Source organism: Phyllobates terribilis, unplaced genomic scaffold (genome assembly GCF_046119375.1).
Source record: "Phyllobates terribilis strain yellow unplaced genomic scaffold, ASM4611937v1 Scaffold_10__3_contigs__length_209671492, whole genome shotgun sequence".
In the NCBI taxonomy this organism is placed as follows: Eukaryota; Metazoa; Chordata; class Amphibia; order Anura; family Dendrobatidae; genus Phyllobates; species Phyllobates terribilis.
In genome coordinates, this window is record NW_027362770.1 from 175,956,202 (window position 1) to 175,976,889 (window position 20,688).

Consider the following 20,688-nt stretch of genomic DNA (forward strand, 5'->3'; position numbering starts at 1 on the left):
TGTACCTGTGTGCCGTATACTGGCGCTCTCCCCGTATACATACCTTACCAGCGAGCTCCATCAGGTGGGCAGGAGGACCGTTCCAGTCAGAGCTGTCCGATCCCCTGGTGCTGAAATCAACAAGGAACGGTCATACATACAGTATACTCATACGATCCATTCTACCACTACAGTTACATCCAGAGCTGCAATCAGAATTCTGCTTCTTTATTCCTTTTGTGTTGCAATGTTTACACGGCGCGCTGTCCAGTTATGTGCCGTAGAAAAACGCTTTGCTCAAACTCACCTGGAATCAAGATCCGACAAGACGTCTTCAAGAACAGATTCAGAGTCCAAGACGAGCCGGTGATTGCAGTTCACTCGCTGCTTCACCATCTCCTCCAGCTCAGACATACAAGAGAGGTACTACAAAGAGATCAGCAACCCAGCGGTATAACATCTGCTGCATAGGGGGCAGTATTATAGTAGTTATATTCTTGCACATAGGGGGCAGTATTATAGTAGTTATATTCTTGTATATAGGAGCAGTATTATAGTAGTTATATTCTTGTATATAGGAGCAGTATTATAGTAGTTATATTCTTGTACATAGGGGCAGTATTATAGTAGTTATATTCTTGTACATAGGGGGCAGTATTATAGTAGTTATATTCTTGTACATAGGGGCAGTATTATAGTAGTTATATTCTTGTACATAGGGGGCAGTATTATAGTAGTTATATTCTCATACATAGGGGGCAGTATTATAGTAGTTCTCTTCTTGTACATAGGGGCAGTATTATAGTAGTTATATTCTTGTACATAGGGGGCAGTATTATAGTAGTTATATTCTTGTACATAGGAGCAGTATTATAGTAGTTATATTCTTGTACATAGGGGCAGTATTATAGTAGTTATATTCTTGTACATAGGAGCAGTATTATAGTAGTTATATTCTTGTACATAGGGGGCAGTATTATAGTAGTTATATTCTTGCACATAGGGGGCAGTATTATAGTAGTTATATTCTTGTACATAGGGGGCAGTATTATAGTAGTAATATTCTTGTACATAGGGGCAGTATTATAGTAGTAATATTCTTGTACATAGGGGGCAGTATTATAGTAGTTATATTCTTGTACATAGGGGGCAGTATTATAGTAGTTATATTCTTGTATATAGGAGCAGTATTATAGTAGTTATATTCTTGTATATAGGAGCAGTATTATAGTAGTTATATTCTTGTACATAGGGGCAGTATTATAGTAGTTATATTCTTGTACATAGGGGGCAGTATTATAGTAGTTATATTCTTGTACATAGGGGCAGTATTATAGTAGTTATATTCTTGTACATAGGGGGCAGTATTATAGTAGTTATATTCTCATACATAGGGGGCAGTATTATAGTAGTTCTCTTCTTGTACATAGGGGCAGTATTATAGTAGTTATATTCTTGTACATAGGGGGCAGTATTATAGTAGTTATATTCTTGTACATAGGAGCAGTATTATAGTAGTTATATTCTTGTACATAGGGGCAGTATTATAGTAGTTATATTCTTGTACATAGGAGCAGTATTATAGTAGTTATATTCTTGTACATAGGGGGCAGTATTATAGTAGTTATATTCTTGCACATAGGGGGCAGTATTATAGTAGTTATATTCTTGTACATAGGGGGCAGTATTATAGTAGTAATATTCTTGTACATAGGGGCAGTATTATAGTAGTAATATTCTTGTACATAGGGGGCAGTATTATAGTAGTAATATTCTTGTACATAGGGGGCAGTATTATAGTAGTTATATTCTTGTACACAGGGAGCAGTATTATAGTAGTTATATTCTTGTACATAGGGAGCAGTATTATAGTAGTTATATTCTTATACATAGGGGGCAGTATTATAGTAGTTATATTCTTGTACATAGGGGACAGTATTATAGTAGTTATATTCTTGTACATAGGGGCAGTATTATAGTAGTCATATTCTTGTACATAGGGGCAGTATTATAGTAGTTATATTCTTGTACATAGGGGCAGTATTATAGTAGTCATATTCTTGTACATAGGGGCAGTATTATAGCAGTTATGTTCTTGTACATAGGGGCAGTATTATAGTAGTTATATTCTTGTACATAGGAGCAGTATTATAGTAGTTATATTCTTGTACATAGGGGCAGTATTATAGTAGTTATATTCTTGTACATAGGAGCAGTATTATAGTAGTTATATTCTTGTACATAGGGGGCAGTATTATAGTAGTTATATTCTTGTACATAGGGGGCAGTATTATAGTAGTTATATTCTTGTACATAGGAGCAGTATTATAGTAGTTATATTCTTGTACATAGGGGCAGTATTATAGTAGATATATTCTTGTACATAGGAGCAGTATTATAGTAGTTATATTCTTGTACATAGGAGCAGTATTATAGTAGTTATATTCTTGTACATAGGGGGCAGTATTATAGTAGTTATATTCTTGTACATAGGAGCAGTATTATAGTAGTTATATTCTTGTACATAGGGGGCAGTATTATAGTAGTTATATTCTTGTACATAGGGGGCAGTATTATAATAGTTATATTCTTGTACATAGGAGCAGTATTATAGTAGTTATATTCTTGTACATAGGGGCAGTATTATAGTAGTTATATTCTTGTACATAGGGGTAGTATTATAGTAGTCATATTCTTGTACATAGGGGCAGTATTATAGTAGTCATATTCTTGTACATAGGGGCAGTATTATAGTAGTCATATTCTTGTACATAGGAGCAGTATTATAGTAGTTATATTCTTGTACATAGGGAGCAGTATTATAGTAGTTATATTCTTGTACATAGGGGCAGTATTATAGTAGTTATATTCTTGTACATAGGGGCAGTATTATAGTAGTTATATTCTTGTACATAGGGGCAGTATTATAGTAGATATATTCTTGTACATAGGAGCAGTATTATAGTAGTTATATTCTTGTACATAGGGGGCAGTATTATAGTAGTAATATTCTTGTACATAGGGGCAGTATTATAGTAGTAATATTCTTGTACATAGGGGCAGTATTATAGTAGTTATATTCTTGTATATAGGAGCAGTATTATAGTAGTTATATTCTTGTATATAGGAGCAGTATTATAGTAGTTATATTCTTGTATATAGGAGCAGTATTATAGTAGTTATATTCTTGTACATAGGGGCAGTATTATAGTAGTTATATTCTTGTACATAGGGGGCAGTATTATAGTAGTTATATTCTTGTACATAGGGGCAGTATTATAGTAGTTATATTCTCGTATATAGGGGGCAGTATTATAGTAGTTATATTCTCATACATAGGGGGCAGTATTATAGTAGTTCTCTTCTTGTACATAGGGGCAGTATTATAGTAGTTATATTCTTGTACATAGAGGGCAGTATTATAGTAGTTATATTCTTGTACATAGGAGCAGTATTATAGTAGTTATATTCTTGTACATAGGGGCAGTATTATAGTAGTTATATTCTTGTACATAGGAGCAGTATTATAGTAGTTATATTCTTGTACATAGGGGGCAGTAATATAGTAGTTATATTCTTGCACATAGGGGGCAGTATTATAGTAGTTATATTCTTGTACATAGGGGGCAGTATTATAGTAGTAATATTCTTGTACATAGGGGCAGTATTATAGTAGTAATATTCTTGTACATAGGGGGCAGTATTATAGTAGTTATATTCTTGTACACAGGGAGCAGTATTATAGTAGTTATATTCTTGTACACAGGAGCAGTATTATAGTAGTTATATTCTTGTACATAGGGAGCAGTATTATAGTAGTTATATTCTTATACATAGGGGGCAGTATTATAGTAGTTATATTCTTGTACATAGGGGACAGTATTATAGTAGTTATATTCTTGTACATAGGGGCAGTATTATAGTAGTCATATTCTTGTACATAGGGGCAGTATTATAGTAGTTATATTCTTGTACATAGGAGCAGTATTATAGTAGTTATATTCTTGTACATAGGGGCAGTATTATAGTAGTTATATTCTTGTACATAGGAGCAGTATTATAGTAGTTATATTCTTGTACATAGGGGGCAGTATTATAGTAGTTATATTCTTGTACATAGGGGGCAGTATTATAGTAGTTATATTCTTGTACATAGGAGCAGTATTATAGTAGTTATATTCTTGTACATAGGGGCAGTATTATAGTAGATATATTCTTGTACATAGGAGCAGTATTATAGTAGTTATATTCTTGTACATAGGAGCAGTATTATAGTAGTTATATTCTTGTACATAGGGGGCAGTATTATAGTAGTTATATTCTTGTACATAGGAGCAGTATTATAGTAGTTATATTCTTGTACATAGGGGGCAGTATTATAGTAGTTATATTCTTGTACATAGGGGCAGTATTATAGTAGTTATATTCTTGTACATAGGAGCAGTATTATAGTAGTTATATTCTTGTACATAGGGGGCAGTATTATAGTAGTTATATTCTTGTACATAGGGGGCAGTATTATAATAGTTATATTCTTGTACATAGGAGCAGTATTATAGTAGTTATATTCTTGTACATAGGGGGCAGTATTATAGTAGTTATATTCTTGTACATAGAGGCAGTATTATAGTAGTTATATTCTTGTACATAGGGGTAGTATTATAGTAGTCATATTCTTGTACATAGGGGCAGTATTATAGTAGTCATATTCTTGTACATAGGGGCAGTATTATAGTAGTCATATTCTTGTACATAGGAGCAGTATTATAGTACTTATATTCTTGTACATAGGGAGCAGTATTATAGTAGTTATATTCTTGTACATAGGGGCAGTATTATAGTAGTTATATTCTTGTACATAGGGGCAGTATTATAGTAGATATATTCTTGTACATAGGAGCAGTATTATAGTAGTTATATTCTTGTACATAGGGGGCAGTATTATAGTAGTAATATTCTTGTACATAGGGGCAGTATTATAGTAGTAATATTCTTGTACATAGGGGCAGTATTATAGTAGTTATATTCTTGTACACAGGGAGCAGTATTATAGTAGTTATATTCTTGTACACAGGAGCAGTATTATAGTAGTTATATTCTTGTACATAGGGAGCAGTATTATAGTAGTTATATTCTTGTACATAGGGGACAGTATTATAGTAGTTATATTCTTGTACATAGGGGCAGTATTATAGTAGTCATATTCTTGTACATAGGGGCAGTATTATAGTAGTTATATTCTTGTACATAGGGGCAGTATTATAGTAGTCATATTCTTGTACATAGGGGCAGTATTATAGCAGTTATGTTCTTGTACATAGGGGCAGTATTATAGTAGTTATATTCTTGTACATAGGAGCAGTATTATAGTAGTTATATTCTTGTACATAGGGGCAGTATTATAGTAGTTATATTCTTGTACATAGGAGCAGTATTATAGTAGTTATATTCTTGTACATAGGGGGCAGTATTATAGTAGTTATATTCTTGTACATAGGGGGCAGTATTATAGTAGTTATATTCTTGTACATAGGAGCAGTATTATAGTAGTTATATTCTTGTACATAGGGGCAGTATTATAGTAGATATATTCTTGTACATAGGAGCAGTATTATAGTAGTTATATTCTTGTACATAGGAGCAGTATTATAGTAGTTATATTCTTGTACATAGGGGGCAGTATTATAGTAGTTATATTCTTGTACATAGGAGCAGTATTATAGTAGTTATATTCTTGTACATAGGGGGCAGTATTATAGTAGTTATATTCTTGTACATAGGGGGCAGTATTATAATAGTTATATTCTTGTACATAGGAGCAGTATTATAGTAGTTATATTCTTGTACATAGGGGCAGTATTATAGTAGTTATATTCTTGTACATAGGGGTAGTATTATAGTAGTCATATTCTTGTACATAGGGGCAGTATTATAGTAGTCATATTCTTGTACATAGGGGCAGTATTATAGTAGTCATATTCTTGTACATAGGAGCAGTATTATAGTAGTTATATTCTTGTACATAGGGAGCAGTATTATAGTAGTTATATTCTTGTACATAGGGGCAGTATTATAGTAGTTATATTCTTGTACATAGGGGCAGTATTATAGTAGATATATTCTTGTACATAGGAGCAGTATTATAGTAGTTATATTCTTGTACATAGGGGGCAGTATTATAGTAGTAATATTCTTGTACATAGGGGCAGTATTATAGTAGTAATATTCTTGTACATAGGGGCAGTATTATAGTAGTTATATTCTTGTATATAGGAGCAGTATTATAGTAGTTATATTCTTGTATATAGGAGCAGTATTATAGTAGTTATATTCTTGTATATAGGAGCAGTATTATAGTAGTTATATTCCTGTACATAGGGGCAGTATTATAGTAGTTATATTCTTGTACATAGGGGGCAGTATTATAGTAGTTATATTCTTGTACATAGGGGCAGTATTATAGTAGTTATATTCTTGTACATAGGGGGCAGTATTATAGTAGTTATATTCTCATACATAGGGGGCAGTATTATAGTAGTTCTCTTCTTGTACATAGGGGCAGTATTATAGTAGTTATATTCTTGTACATAGAGGGCAGTACTATAGTAGTTATATTCTTGTACATAGGAGCAGTATTATAGTAGTTATATTCTTGTACATAGGGGCAGTATTATAGTAGTTATATTCTTGTACATAGGAGCAGTATTATAGTAGTTATATTCTTGTACATAGGGGGCAGTATTATAGTAGTTATATTCTTGCACATAGGGGGCAGTATTATAGTAGTTATATTCTTGTACATAGGGGGCAGTATTATAGTAGTAATATTCTTGTACATAGGGGCAGTATTATAGTAGTAATATTCTTGTACATAGGGGGCAGTATTATAGTAGTTATATTCTTGTACACAGGGAGCAGTATTATAGTAGTTATATTCTTGTACACAGGAGCAGTATTATAGTAGTTATATTCTTGTACATAGGGAGCAGTATTATAGTAGTTATATTCTTATACATAGGGGGCAGTATTATAGTAGTTATATTCTTGTACATAGGGGACAGTATTATAGTAGTTATATTCTTGTACATAGGGGCAGTATTATAGTAGTCATATTCTTGTACATAGGGGCAGTATTATAGTAGTTATATTCTTGTACATAGGAGCAGTATTATAGTAGTTATATTCTTGTACATAGGGGCAGTATTATAGTAGTTATATTCTTGTACATAGGAGCAGTATTATAGTAGTTATATTCTTGTACATAGGGGGCAGTATTATAGTAGTTATATTCTTGTACATAGGGGGCAGTATTATAGTAGTTATATTCTTGTACATAGGAGCAGTATTATAGTAGTTATATTCTTGTACATAGGGGCAGTATTATAGTAGATATATTCTTGTACATAGGAGCAGTATTATAGTAGTTATATTCTTGTACATAGGAGCAGTATTATAGTAGTTATATTCTTGTACATAGGGGGCAGTATTATAGTAGTTATATTCTTGTACATAGGGGCAGTATTATAGTAGTTATATTCTTGTACATAGGGGCAGTATTATAGTAGATATATTCTTGTACATAGGAGCAGTATTATAGTAGTAATATTCTTGTACATAGGGGCAGTATTATAGTAGTTATATTCTTGTATATAGGAGCAGTATTATAGTAGTTATATTCTTGTATATAGGAGCAGTATTATAGTAGTTATATTCTTGTATATAGGAGCAGTATTATAGTAGTTATATTCTTGTACATAGGGGCAGTATTATAGTAGTTATATTCTTGTACATAGGGGGCAGTATTATAGTAGTTATATTCTCGTACATAGGGGCAGTATTATAGTAGTTATATTCTCGTACATAGGGGGCAGTATTATAGTAGTTATATTCTCATACATAGGGGGCAGTATTATAGTAGTTCTCTTCTTGTACATAGGGGCAGTATTATAGTAGTTATATTCTTGTACATAGAGGGCAGTATTATAGTAGTTATATTCTTGTACATAGGAGCAGTATTATAGTAGTTATATTCTTGTACATAGGGGCAGTATTATAGTAGTTATATTCTTGTACATAGGAGCAGTATTATAGTAGTTATATTCTTGTACATAGGGGGCAGTATTATAGTAGTTATATTCTTGCACATAGGGGGCAGTATTATAGTAGTTATATTCTTGTACATAGGGGGCAGTATTATAGTAGTAATATTCTTGTACATAGGGGCAGTATTATAGTAGTAATATTCTTGTACATAGGGGGCAGTATTATAGTAGTTATATTCTTGTACACAGGGAGCAGCATTATAGTAGTTATATTCTTGTACACAGGAGCAGTATTATAGTAGTTATATTCTTGTACATAGGGAGCAGTATTATAGTAGTTATATTCTTATACATAGGGGGCAGTATTATAGTAGTTATATTCTTGTACATAGGGGACAGTATTATAGTAGTCATATTCTTGTACATAGGGGCAGTATTATAGTAGTCATATTCTTGTACATAGGGGCAGTATTATAGTAGTTATATTCTTGTACATAGGAGCAGTATTATAGTAGTTCTATTCTTGTACATAGGGGCAGTATTATAGTAGTTATATTCTTGTACATAGGAGCAGTATTATAGTAGTTATATTCTTGTACATAGGGGGCAGTATTATAGTAGTTATATTCTTGTACATAGGGGGCAGTATTATAGTAGTTATATTCTTGTACATAGGAGCAGTATTATAGTAGTTATATTCTTGTACATAGGGGCAGTATTATAGTAGTTATATTCTTGTACATAGGAGCAGTATTATAGTAGTTATATTCTTGTACATAGGGGGCAGTATTATAGTAGTTATATTCTTGTACATAGGAGCAGTATTATAGTAGTTATATTCTTGTACATAGGGGGCAGTATTATAGTAGTTATATTCTTGTACATAGGGGGCAGTATTATAATAGTTATATTCTTGTACATAGGAGCAGTATTATAGTAGTTATATTCTTGTACATAGGGGGCAGTATTATAGTAGTTATATTCTTGTACATAGAGGCAGTATTATAGTAGTTATATTCTTGTACATAGGGGTAGTATTATAGTAGTCATATTCTTGTACATAGGGGCAGTATTATAGTAGTCATATTCTTGTACATAGGGGCAGTATTATAGTAGTCATATTCTTGTACATAGGAGCAGTATTATAGTAGTTATATTCTTGTACATAGGGAGCAGTATTATAGTAGTTATATTCTTGTACATAGGGGCAGTATTATAGTAGTTATATTCTTGTACATAGGGGCAGTATTATAGTAGATATATTCTTGTACATAGGAGCAGTATTATAGTAGTTATATTCTTGTACATAGGGGGCAGTATTATAGTAGTAATATTCTTGTACATAGGGGGCAGTATTATAGTAGTTATATTCTTGTACACAGGGAGCAGTATTATAGTAGTTATATTCTTGTACACAGGAGCAGTATTATAGTAGTTATATTCTTGTACATAGGGAGCAGTATTATAGTAGTTATATTCTTGTACATAGGGGCAGTATTATAGTAGTTATATTCTTGTACATAGGGAGCAGTATTATAGTAGTTATATTCTTGTACATAGGGGCAGTATTATAGTAGTTATATTCTTATACATAGGGGGCAGTATTATAGTAGTTATATTCTTGTACATAGGGGCAGTATTATAGTAGTTATATTCTTATACATAGGGGGCAGTATTATAGTAGTTATATTCTTGTACATAGGGGACAGTATTATAGTAGTTATATTCTTGTACATAGGGGCAGTATTATAGTAGTCATATTCTTGTACATAGGGGGCAGTATTATAGTAGTTATATTCTTGTACATAGGGGCAGTATTATAGTAGTTATATTCTTGTACATAGGAGTATTATAGTAGTTATATTCTTGTACATAGGGGGCAGTATTATAGTAGTTATATTCTTGTACATAGGGGGCAGTATTATAGTAGTTATATTCTTGTACATAGGGGGCAGTATTATAGTAGTTATATTCTTGTACATAGGGGCAGTATTATAGTAGATATATTCTTGTACATAGGAGCAGTATTATAGTAGTTATATTCTTGTACATAGGAGCAGTATTATAGTAGTTATATTCTTGTACATAGGGGGCAGTATTATAGTAGTTATATTCTTGTACATAGGGGGCAGTATTATAGTAGTTATATTCTTGTACATAGGGGCAGTATTATAGTAGTTATATTCTTGTACATAGGGGCAGTATTATAGTAGTTATATTCTTGTACATAGGGGCAGTATTATAGTAGTTATATTCTTGTACATAGGGGGCAGTATTATAGTAGTTATATTCTTGTACATAGGGGCAGTATTATAGTAGTTATATTCTTGTACATAGGGGGCAGTATTATAGTAGTTATATTCTTGTACATAGGAGCAGTATTATAGTAGTTATATTCTTGTACATAGGGGGCAGTATTATAGTAGTTATATTCTTGTACATAGGGGGCAGTATTATAGTAGTTATATTCTTGTACATAGGGGGCAGTATTATAGTAGTTATATTCTTGTACATAGGGGCAGTATTATAGTAGTTATATTCTTGTACATAGGGGGCAGTATTATAGTAGTTATATTCTTGTACATAGGAGCAGTATTATAGTAGTTATATTCTTGTACATAGGGGGCAGTATTATAGTAGTAATATTCTTGTACATAGGGGCAGTATTATAGTAGTAATATTCTTGTACATAGGGGCAGTATTATAGTAGTTATATTCTTGTACACAGGGAGCAGTATTATAGTAGTTATATTCTTGTACACAGGAGCAGTATTATAGTAGTTATATTCTTGTACATAGGGAGCAGTATTATAGTAGTTATATTCTTGTACATAGGGGCAGTATTATAGTAGTTATATTCTTGTACATAGGGAGCAGTATCATAGTAGTTATATTCTTGTACATAGGGGCAGTATTATAGTAGTCATATTCTTGTACATAGGGGCAGTATTATAGTAGTCATATTCTTGTACATAGGAGCAGTATTATAGTAGTTATATTCTTGTACATAGGGAGCAGTATTATAGTAGTTATATTCTTGTACATAGGGGCAGTATTATAGTAGATATATTCTTGTACATAGGAGCAGTATTATAGTAGTTATATTCTTGTACATAGGAGCAGTATTATAGTAGTTATATTCTTGTACATAGGGGGCAGTATTATAGTAGTTATATTCTTGTACATAGGGGGCAGTATTATAGTAGTTATATTCTTGTACATAGGAGCAGTATTATAGTAGCTATATTCTTGTACATAGGGGCAGTATTATAGTAGATATATTCTTGTACATAGGGGCAGTATTATAGTAGATATATTCTTGTACATAGGAGCAGTATTATAGTAGTCATATTCTTGTACATAGGGGGCAGTATTATAGTAGTTATATTCTTGTACATAGGGGGCAGTATTATAGTAGTTATATTCTTGTACATAGGGGGCAGTATTATAGTAGGTATATTCTTGTACATAGGGGGCAGTATTATAGTAGGTATATTCTTGTACATAGGGGGCAGTATTATAGTAGTTATATTCTTGTACATAGGGGGCAGTATTATAGTAGTTATATTCTTGTACATAGGAGTAGTATTATAGTAGTTATATTCTTGTACATAGGGGGCAGTATTATAGTAGTAATATTCTTGTACATAGGGGCAGTATTATAGTAGTTATATTCTTGTACACAGGGAGCAGTATTATAGTAGTTATATTCTTGTACATAGGAGCAGTATTATAGTAGTTATATTCTTGTACATAGGGGGCAGTATTATAGTAGTTATATTCTTGTACATAGGGGGCAGTATTATAGTAGTTATATTCTTGTACATAGGAGCAGTATTATAGTAGCTATATTCTTGTACATAGGGGCAGTATTATAGTAGATATATTCTTGTACATAGGGGCAGTATTATAGTAGATATATTCTTGTACATAGGAGCAGTATTATAGTAGTCATATTCTTGTACATAGGGGGCAGTATTATAGTAGTTATATTCTTGTACATAGGGGGCAGTATTATAGTAGTTATATTCTTGTACATAGGGGGCAGTATTATAGTAGTTATATTCTTGTACATAGGGGGCAGTATTATAGTAGGTATATTCTTGTACATAGGGGGCAGTATTATAGTAGTTATATTCTTGTACATAGGGGGCAGTATTATAGTAGTTATATTCTTGTACATAGGAGTAGTATTATAGTAGTTATATTCTTGTACATAGGGGGCAGTATTATAGTAGTAATATTCTTGTACATAGGGGCAGTATTATAGTAGTTATATTCTTGTACACAGGGAGCAGTATTATAGTAGTTATATTCTTGTACACAGGAGCAGTATTATAGTAGTTATATTCTTATACATAGGGGGCAGTATTATAGTAGTTATATTCTTATACATAGGGGGCAGTATTATAGTAGTTATATTCTTGTACATAGGGAGCAGTATTATAGTAGTTATATTCTTGTACATAGGGGCAGTATTATAGTAGTTATATTCTTATACATAGGGGGCAGTATTATAGTAGTTATATTCTTGTACATAGGGGACAGTATTATAGTAGTCATATTCTTGTACATAGGGGCAGTATTATAGTAGTTATATTCTTGTACATAGGAGCAGTATTATAGTAGTTATATTCTTGTACATAGGGGCAGTATTATAGTAGTTATATTCTTATACATAGGGGGCAGTATTATAGTAGTTATATTCTTGTACATAGGGGACAGTATTATAGTAGTCATATTCTTGTACATAGGGGCAGTATTATAGTAGTTATATTCTTGTACATAGGAGCAGTATTATAGTAGTTATATTCTTGTACATAGGGGCAGTATTATAGTAGTTATATTCTTGTACATAGGGGCAGTATTATAGTAGTCATATTCTTGTACATAGGAGCAGTATTATAGTAGTTATATTCTTGTACATAGGAGCAGTATTATAGTAGTTATATTCTTGTACATAGGGGGCAGTATTATAGTAGTTATATTCTTGTACATAGGGGGCAGTATTATAGTAGTTATATTCTTGTACATAGGGGTAGTATTATAGTAGTTATATTCTTGTACATAGGGGTAGTATTATAGTAGTCATATTCTTGTACATAGGGGCAGTATTATAGTAGTCATATTCTTGTACATAGGGGCAGTATTATAGTAGTTATATTCTTGTACATAGGAGCAGTATTATAGTAGTTATATTCTTGTACATAGGGGCAGTATTATAGTAGTTATATTCTTGTACATAGGAGCAGTATTATAGTAGTTATATTCTTGTACATAGGGGCAGTATTATAGTAGTTATATTCTTGTACATAGGAGCAGTATTATAGTAGTTATATTCTTGTACATAGGGGCAGTATTATAGTAGTTATATTCTTGTACATAGGAGCAGTATTATAGTAGTTATATTCTTGTACATAGGAGCAGTATTATAGTAGTTATATTCTTGTACGTAGGGGCAGTATTATAGTAGTTATATTCTTGTACATAGAGGCAGTATTATAGTAGTTAGATTCTTGTACATAGGGGGCAGTATTATAGTAGTTATATCCTTGTACATAGGGGGCAGTATTATAGTAGTTATATTCTTGTACATAGGGGGCAGTATTATAGTAGTTATATTCTTGTACATAGGAGCAGTATTATAGTAGTTATATTCTTGTACATAGGGGGCAGTATTATAGTAGTTATATTCTTGTACATAGGAGCAGTATTATAGTCGTTATATTCTTGTACATAGGAGCAGTATTATAGTCGTTATATTCTTGTACATAGGGGGCAGTATTATAGTAGTTCTATTCTTGTACATAGGAGCAGTATTATAGTAGTTATATTCTTGTACATAGGGGCAGTATTATAGTAGTTATATTCTTGTACATAGGAGCAGTATTATAGTAGTTATATTCTTGTACATAGGAGCAGTATTATAGTAGTTATATTCTTGTACATAGGAGCAGTATTATAGTAGTTATATTCTTGTACATAGGGGCAATATTATAGTAGTTATATTCTTGTACATAGGAGCAGTATTATAGTAGTTATATTCTTGTACATAGGGGCAGTATTATAGTAGTTATATTCTTGTACATAGGAGCAGTATTATAGTAGTTATATTCTTGTACATAGGAGCAGTATTATAGTAGTTATATTCTTGTACATAGGAGCAGTATTATAGTAGTTATATTCTTGTACATAGGGGCAGTATTATAGTAGTTAGATTCTTGTACATAGGGGGCAGTATTATTGTAGTTATATTCCTGTCTATAGAGGGCAGTATTATTGCAGTTGTATTCCTGTCTATAGAGGGCAGTATTATTGTAGCTGTATTCCTGTCTATAGAGGGCAGTATTATTGTAGTTGTATTCCTGTCTATAGAGGGCAGTATTATTGTAGTTATATTCCTGTCTATAGAGGGCAGTATTATTGTAGTTATATTCCTGTCTATAGAGGGCAGTATTATTGTAGTTATATTCCTGTCTATAGAGGGCAGTATTATTGTAGTTATATTCCTGTCTATAGAGGGCAGTATTATTGTAGTTATATTCCTGTCTATAGAGGGCAGTATTATTGTAGTTATATTCCTGTCTATAGAGGGCAGTATTATTGTAGTTATATGCCTGTCTATAGAGGGCAGTATTATTGCAGCTATATTCCTGTCTATAGAGGGCAGTATTTTGTACTCAATCTTATGTAATGTAAATAATCTTATATTGTAAAATGTCTTTTCCAGGAACGTCTTCCACATCAGTGATTTCTCGCAGACGCAGCTTGTGGCTTCTGATGCGGTGACCTCACCTAGGACGTGTATGTGCGGAGTCTGTACATTTCCCTAGAGCTGGAGCGTGAGATTGGGGTCACCTCCGGGTAGTGAATGAGGTAACCTGCTAAAGTCGACCTGGTTCCAGGTTGTGAGTGTTTGCAGTGGACGAGCTGCGTGTTGTTACTGAACTCATCATCCCCACAGATCGACATGACTCAGACTTCCCAGAACGTGTGCTCGCCTCCGAGCGCCGAGCACCGGCCGGTGGTCCCCGCAGGCGCGGCACGCTTACCTCAGTTTGGTCGGGGTCACAATAATCTAATAGAGCATCGCAGAAATGGTAACCCAGCGACTCCAGGTCCTTTGTGCTGAAATGAGTCCCGCGTCGTTTACCTGTGATTAAAGGGGAAAGTACAGAGCCAAATTAAAGGGTAAGTTTAAGGGATGCTTTAATATAGGCATATGGAATAAGCCTGAAAAATTCTTGCTTTCCTGCTGTCACCACTAGGGGGCGGATATGTTGCTCATATTTAGGTGCTGTATGCATCCTGTCACGGTGACCATAGCCCCTAATCATGCCACACGGATCATGTTTACACTGCTGGGCAGCTCACAGTGGGCGGAGCTGCCGTGTGATTGACAGTTGTCTCCCGCGGCACCTGGTATGTCATATCCTTTCTAGATCACTGTCAGGGCATGCTGGGAGATGGTAAACACTTGGTTTACAATTGATAATAAGCCGGCTAAGCTTACCCATTGATGACCCACAGAATGTGGCTTCCAGGGTATAGCTGTTACGAATGCCCATTTTCCACATGACCACGCGTCCCGTCCCTTCCTTATTCCTCTGGACCTTGAACTTGCAGGCTGAAAATGAGAACTGAATGGGACATCGGTAAGGACATGAATAAAACATGGCTTTCTATATAATGAGATTGTATGGGGGGGGGGGGGGGTGTTCATGAGCGGAGGTTGGGCAAAAATACAATAAAAGTGGGAAAATTAGACAATAGAAGCTCTAGAGAATTTTAAATGGTAAAATTCTGGCCACCACTAGGGGGAGATGATGTACAACGATTTATACAGCTCTCATCTGTCTTCAGTAAGCTCCTCAGCTCCCTCTAGTGGTGGCTGAGGGCAAATTGAATTCTACCTATGACTGTGTAAAAGGAAAGGTTCATGACGGGGGGGGGGGGGTTTGCTGTTTTTGATCAGCCATGTTTTGGCATGTCGATCATTGATTACCTTGTCGGGGGAAAGCTTGCTGAGCATTAATGGGAAGATGCGCTCACACAAGTGACTTTCGCTGCCATTCTGGGCACCTCCGCCTTTACAGCCATACATAAAGACATTCTGCTTCCTGCTGTGTCCGTGCAGATCACAATACAGCAAGATCTCCCGCTCATCCATCACCCTGAGAAAGAGAGGACAGGATCCAAGTCACTGAGAGGAGGGCGCCATCTACAGGACATCCCTCCAGAAAGGCATTGCTATCAATAGTTATTATAGTATATAGCAGTTATATTCTTGTACATAGGGGGCAGTATTATAGTAGTCATATTCTTGTACATAGGGGCAGTATTATAGTAGTTATATTCGTGTACACAGGGGGCAGTATTATAGTAGTTATATTCTTGTACATAGGGGCAGTATTATAGTAGTTATATTCGTGTGCATAGGGGGCAGTATTATAGTAGTTATATTCTTGTACATAGGGGCAGTATTATAGTAGTTATATTCTTGTACATAGGGGGCAGTATTATAGTAGTTATATTCTTGTACATAGAGGGCAGTATTATAGTAGTTATATTCTGATACATAGGGGGCAGTATTATAGTAGTTATATTCTTGTACATAGGCGCAGTATTATAGTAGTTATATTCTTGTACATAGGGGGCAGTATTATAGTAGTTATATTCTTGTACATAGGGAGCAGTATTATAGTAGTCATATTCTTGTACATAGGGAGCAGTATTATAGTAGTTATATTCTTGTACATAGGAGCAGTATTATAGTAGTTATATTCTTGTACATAGGGGCAGTATTATAGTAGTTATATTCTTGTACATAGGAGCAGTATTATAGTAGTTATATTCTGTACATAGGGGGCAGTATTATAGTAGTTATATTCTTGTACATAGGGGGCAGTATTATAGTAGTTATATTCTTGTACATAGGGAGCAGTATTATAGTAGTCATTCTTGTACATAGGGGGCAGTATTATAGTAGTTATATTCTTGTACATAGGAGCAGTATTATAGTAGTTATATTCTTGTACATAGGGGCAGTATTATAGTAGTTATATTCTTGTACATAGGAGCAGTATTATAGTAGTTATATTCTTGTACATAGGGGCAGTATTATAGTAGTAATATTCTTGTATATAGGGGCAGTATTATAGTAGTTATATTCCTGTACATAGGGGGCAGTATTATAGTAGTTATTCTCTTGTACATTGGAGCAGTATTATAGTAGTTATATTCTTGTACATAGGGGCAGTATTATAGTAGTTATATTCTTGTACATAGGAGCAGTATTATAGTAGTTATATTCTTGTACATTGGAGCAGTATTATAGTAGTTATATTCTTGTACATTGGAGCAGTATTATAGTAGTTATATTCTTGTACATAGGAGCAGTATTATAGTAGTTATATTCTTGAACATAGGGGCAGTATTATAGTAGTTATATTCTTGTACATAGGGGGCAGTATTATAGTAGTTATATTCTTGTACATAGGAGCAGTATTATAGTAGTTATATTCTTGTACATAGGGGGCAGTATTATAGTAGTTATATTCTTGTACATAGGAGCAGTATTATAGTAGTTATATTCTTGTACATAGGGGCAGTATTATAGTAGTTATATTCTTGTACATAGGGGGCAGTATTATAGTAGTTATATTCTTGTACATAGGGGGCAGTATTATAGTAGTTATATTCTTGTACATAGGAGCAGTATTATAGTAGTTATATTCTTGTACATAGGGGCAGTATTATAGTAGTAATATTCTTGTATATAGGGGCAGTATTATAGTAGTTATATTCTTGTACATAGGGGGCAGTATTATAGTAGTTATATTCTTGTACATAGGGGGCAATATTATAGTAGTTATATTCTTGTACATAGGGGGCAGTATTATAGTAGTTATATTCTTGTACATAGGGGGCAGTATTATAGTAGTTATATTCTTGTACATAGGGGGCAGTATTATAGTAGTTATATTCTTGTACATAGGGGCAGTATTATAGTAGCTATATTCCTGTACATAGGGGACAGTATTATAGTAGTTATATTCCTGTACATAGGGGGCAGTATTATAATAGTTATATCCTTGTACATAGTTACATTCTTCTACACTCGGTAGACTCCGTTCCTTTTTCATGTGCGACAATAATCTAATTGACCAGTAGAGGGCAGATGTACACAGCACGGAGCAGGCACAATGCACACATTATATAGCGGGAATGGCTTTTTCTCTTTATGTGGCGACATTATCGGATGGAATAAGCTTTGCAGTGATAAGTTCAGAGCTGACTCCAGCATGACTGGCAGCAGCAGACAGACCATTATTGGTAATCAGCTCCACAATGAGAGCTTTAGGCCGGTGAAGTGGAAGGTACGTGGGCAGAGATGGAGTCTTTGTGTTGTCAGCGGGAGTTATTATTATTGTAATAATGATTCTTATCTCTTTTATATTATGCATAAAATTTCAAGAAAAAAAAAAGTCTGACATCTGCACGGATGGAAAGAAAATGACAATGTGACTGACTGAGCAAATTGCGGGTAGTGATGCCTCGGAGTGCGCTGCCGAGAGAAAGTGAGGAACCGTGTGCTGCCGACACGCTACATGGACACGACAGCTTGAGAACGATACAAAGCCGGAGACCATGTCATTTATCCCAAATGTGAATTGTTAGTTAAACTATATCTGGCCTTATTATCTCTGTATAGCGGTATTGTTTGATTTTCACATGGTGTTGTTGTTTGTACTTTTTATGGCAATATTATTGGATCTTTGCATCTGTAGTATTAGTCATCTGTATATACAAATATTTCAGCTTGGTATGGCGGTATTATTTAGGTTCTACATGATGATATTATGGTAGCATTACTTCAGTTTTTGTTTTATGGTATTATTTGGACTTTGTATGGGGGATACAGTATTATTTGTAAAGTGGTATCATTAGTTGCTCTTTGCACAGCGGTATTACTTGGACTCGGTATGGCAATATTTGATTTTTTGCATGTAGGACCTGGTTGAACTATATATAGCGACATTAACTGATCTTCGCGTGGCGGTATTATTTAGACTGTATGAGGATATCATTTGACGTGTTATATGGCGATAATATTTGTCATCTATATATTGAAATATGTAAGTATTTCAGTTTTGCATGACAATATTGTATAGGCTGTGCATATTTTTCTACAGCCATATGGCAGTATTATTTCAGTTTTGTATAATGGCATTATTCGGACTTTGTATGAAGATATATTTTGACCTTTCTCAAGTGGTATTATTTGGATTCTCTATGCCAATCTTAGTATTATTTGAGCTTTGCGTGACATTTGGACACTGTATAGTGGCATTAATTAGGCTCTATATTGCAGTCTTATCTGAACGCTGTTTGGTGGTATTTGGCTTCTGTTTGGTAGTGATATTTGAGCTTTGTGTGGTAGTATTATTTAGTGTTCATATGGGGGTATTCTTTGAATACTGTATGGTAGTACTGCTTGTTCAATAAATAATACTATTTGGTCTCTGATAACTCTATTTAGGCTCTATATTGTGGTAGTATTTGGACACTATATGGCGGTATTATGTAAGCACTATGTAATGGACAGCATTGCTGATTGCAGATGATCCTAGTGGCTAATTAGGTCTTTGGGGACGCTAAAACAAGTTGTCCAAGGTAGCTTTAAATGGCTCAGCCATGAGGATAGGCTGGAAAAACATGTGTCTTTTGGAAAAGTCCCATTCTGTGGCACTGTGTATTTTGGGTCTTGCTCATAACATTTTTCTGCGGCACATATGTACTTTAAGGCACGAGCGACACGGATGGGAGTGAGCGATGCAAGACGGATGGGCGCGAGTGATGCGGATGGGCGTGAGCGATGCAAGACGGATGGGCGCGAGTGATGCGGATGGGCGTGAGCGATGTAAGACGGATGGGTGCGAGCGATGCAAGACGGATGGGCGTGAGCGATGCCAGACGGATGGGCACAAGGGATGAGAAACAGAGAGTAGCGAGTGATGCTAGTCGGATGGATGAGAGCGATGCGAGACGGACGGATGCGAGACGGACGGATGCGAGACGGACGCAAGCGATGCGGACGGACAAGAGTGTTGAGACACGCGTGGACGCGAGCGTTGCGAGACGGATGGGTGCGAGCGATGAGAGACGAATGGGCACAAGCGATGTAAGACGGAGGGCAGTGAGCGATGCGAGACGCACAGATGTGAGATGGACAGAGGTGAGCGATGCGAGCGTTGAAACACGGATGGACGCAAGCGTAAAAAGACGGATGGGAGCGAGCAATGATAGACGGTAGGGTGCGAGCGATGAGAGACACGAGACGGACGCGAAAGTTGCAAGAGATAGACGCGAGCGTTGCGAGATAGATGGACGGGAGCGTTGTGGGATAGATGGACACGAGCGATGCGAGACAGATAAACACAACCAATGCGAGATGCATAGACAGGAGCGACGCGGGCTGGATAGACACGAGTGACGCGAGACGGATACACACGAGCGACGCGAGAAGATGGATAGAGGCGAGACACGTGTGACGGATAGACACAAGCGACGGGAGCCAGATAGACGCAAGATGGATAGACGCAAGACGTGAGCAACGCGAGACAAACAGACGTAAGACGGATAGATGCGAGCGATGCAAGATAGA

General features: G+C 34.9%; 1 protein-coding gene across 4 annotated transcripts in view; it reads right to left on the reverse strand.

Moving 5' to 3' along the window:
- The window catches only part of AGBL3 (AGBL carboxypeptidase 3), a 316,148-nt gene that overhangs the window by 21,122 nt on the left and 274,338 nt on the right, over positions 1-20,688 (reverse strand). For all 4 annotated transcript variants that reach the window (XM_073650211.1, XM_073650213.1, XM_073650210.1 and 1 more), the window contains 5 exons: positions 16,027-16,195; positions 15,535-15,661; positions 15,074-15,174; positions 287-405; positions 44-110 (listed from right to left, as the gene is read on the reverse strand). In XM_073650211.1, coding sequence (XP_073506312.1) covers positions 44-110; positions 287-405; positions 15,074-15,174; positions 15,535-15,661; positions 16,027-16,195 — 583 coding nt within the window. The remainder of the gene's footprint in view (positions 1-43; positions 111-286; positions 406-15,073; positions 15,175-15,534; positions 15,662-16,026; positions 16,196-20,688) is intronic.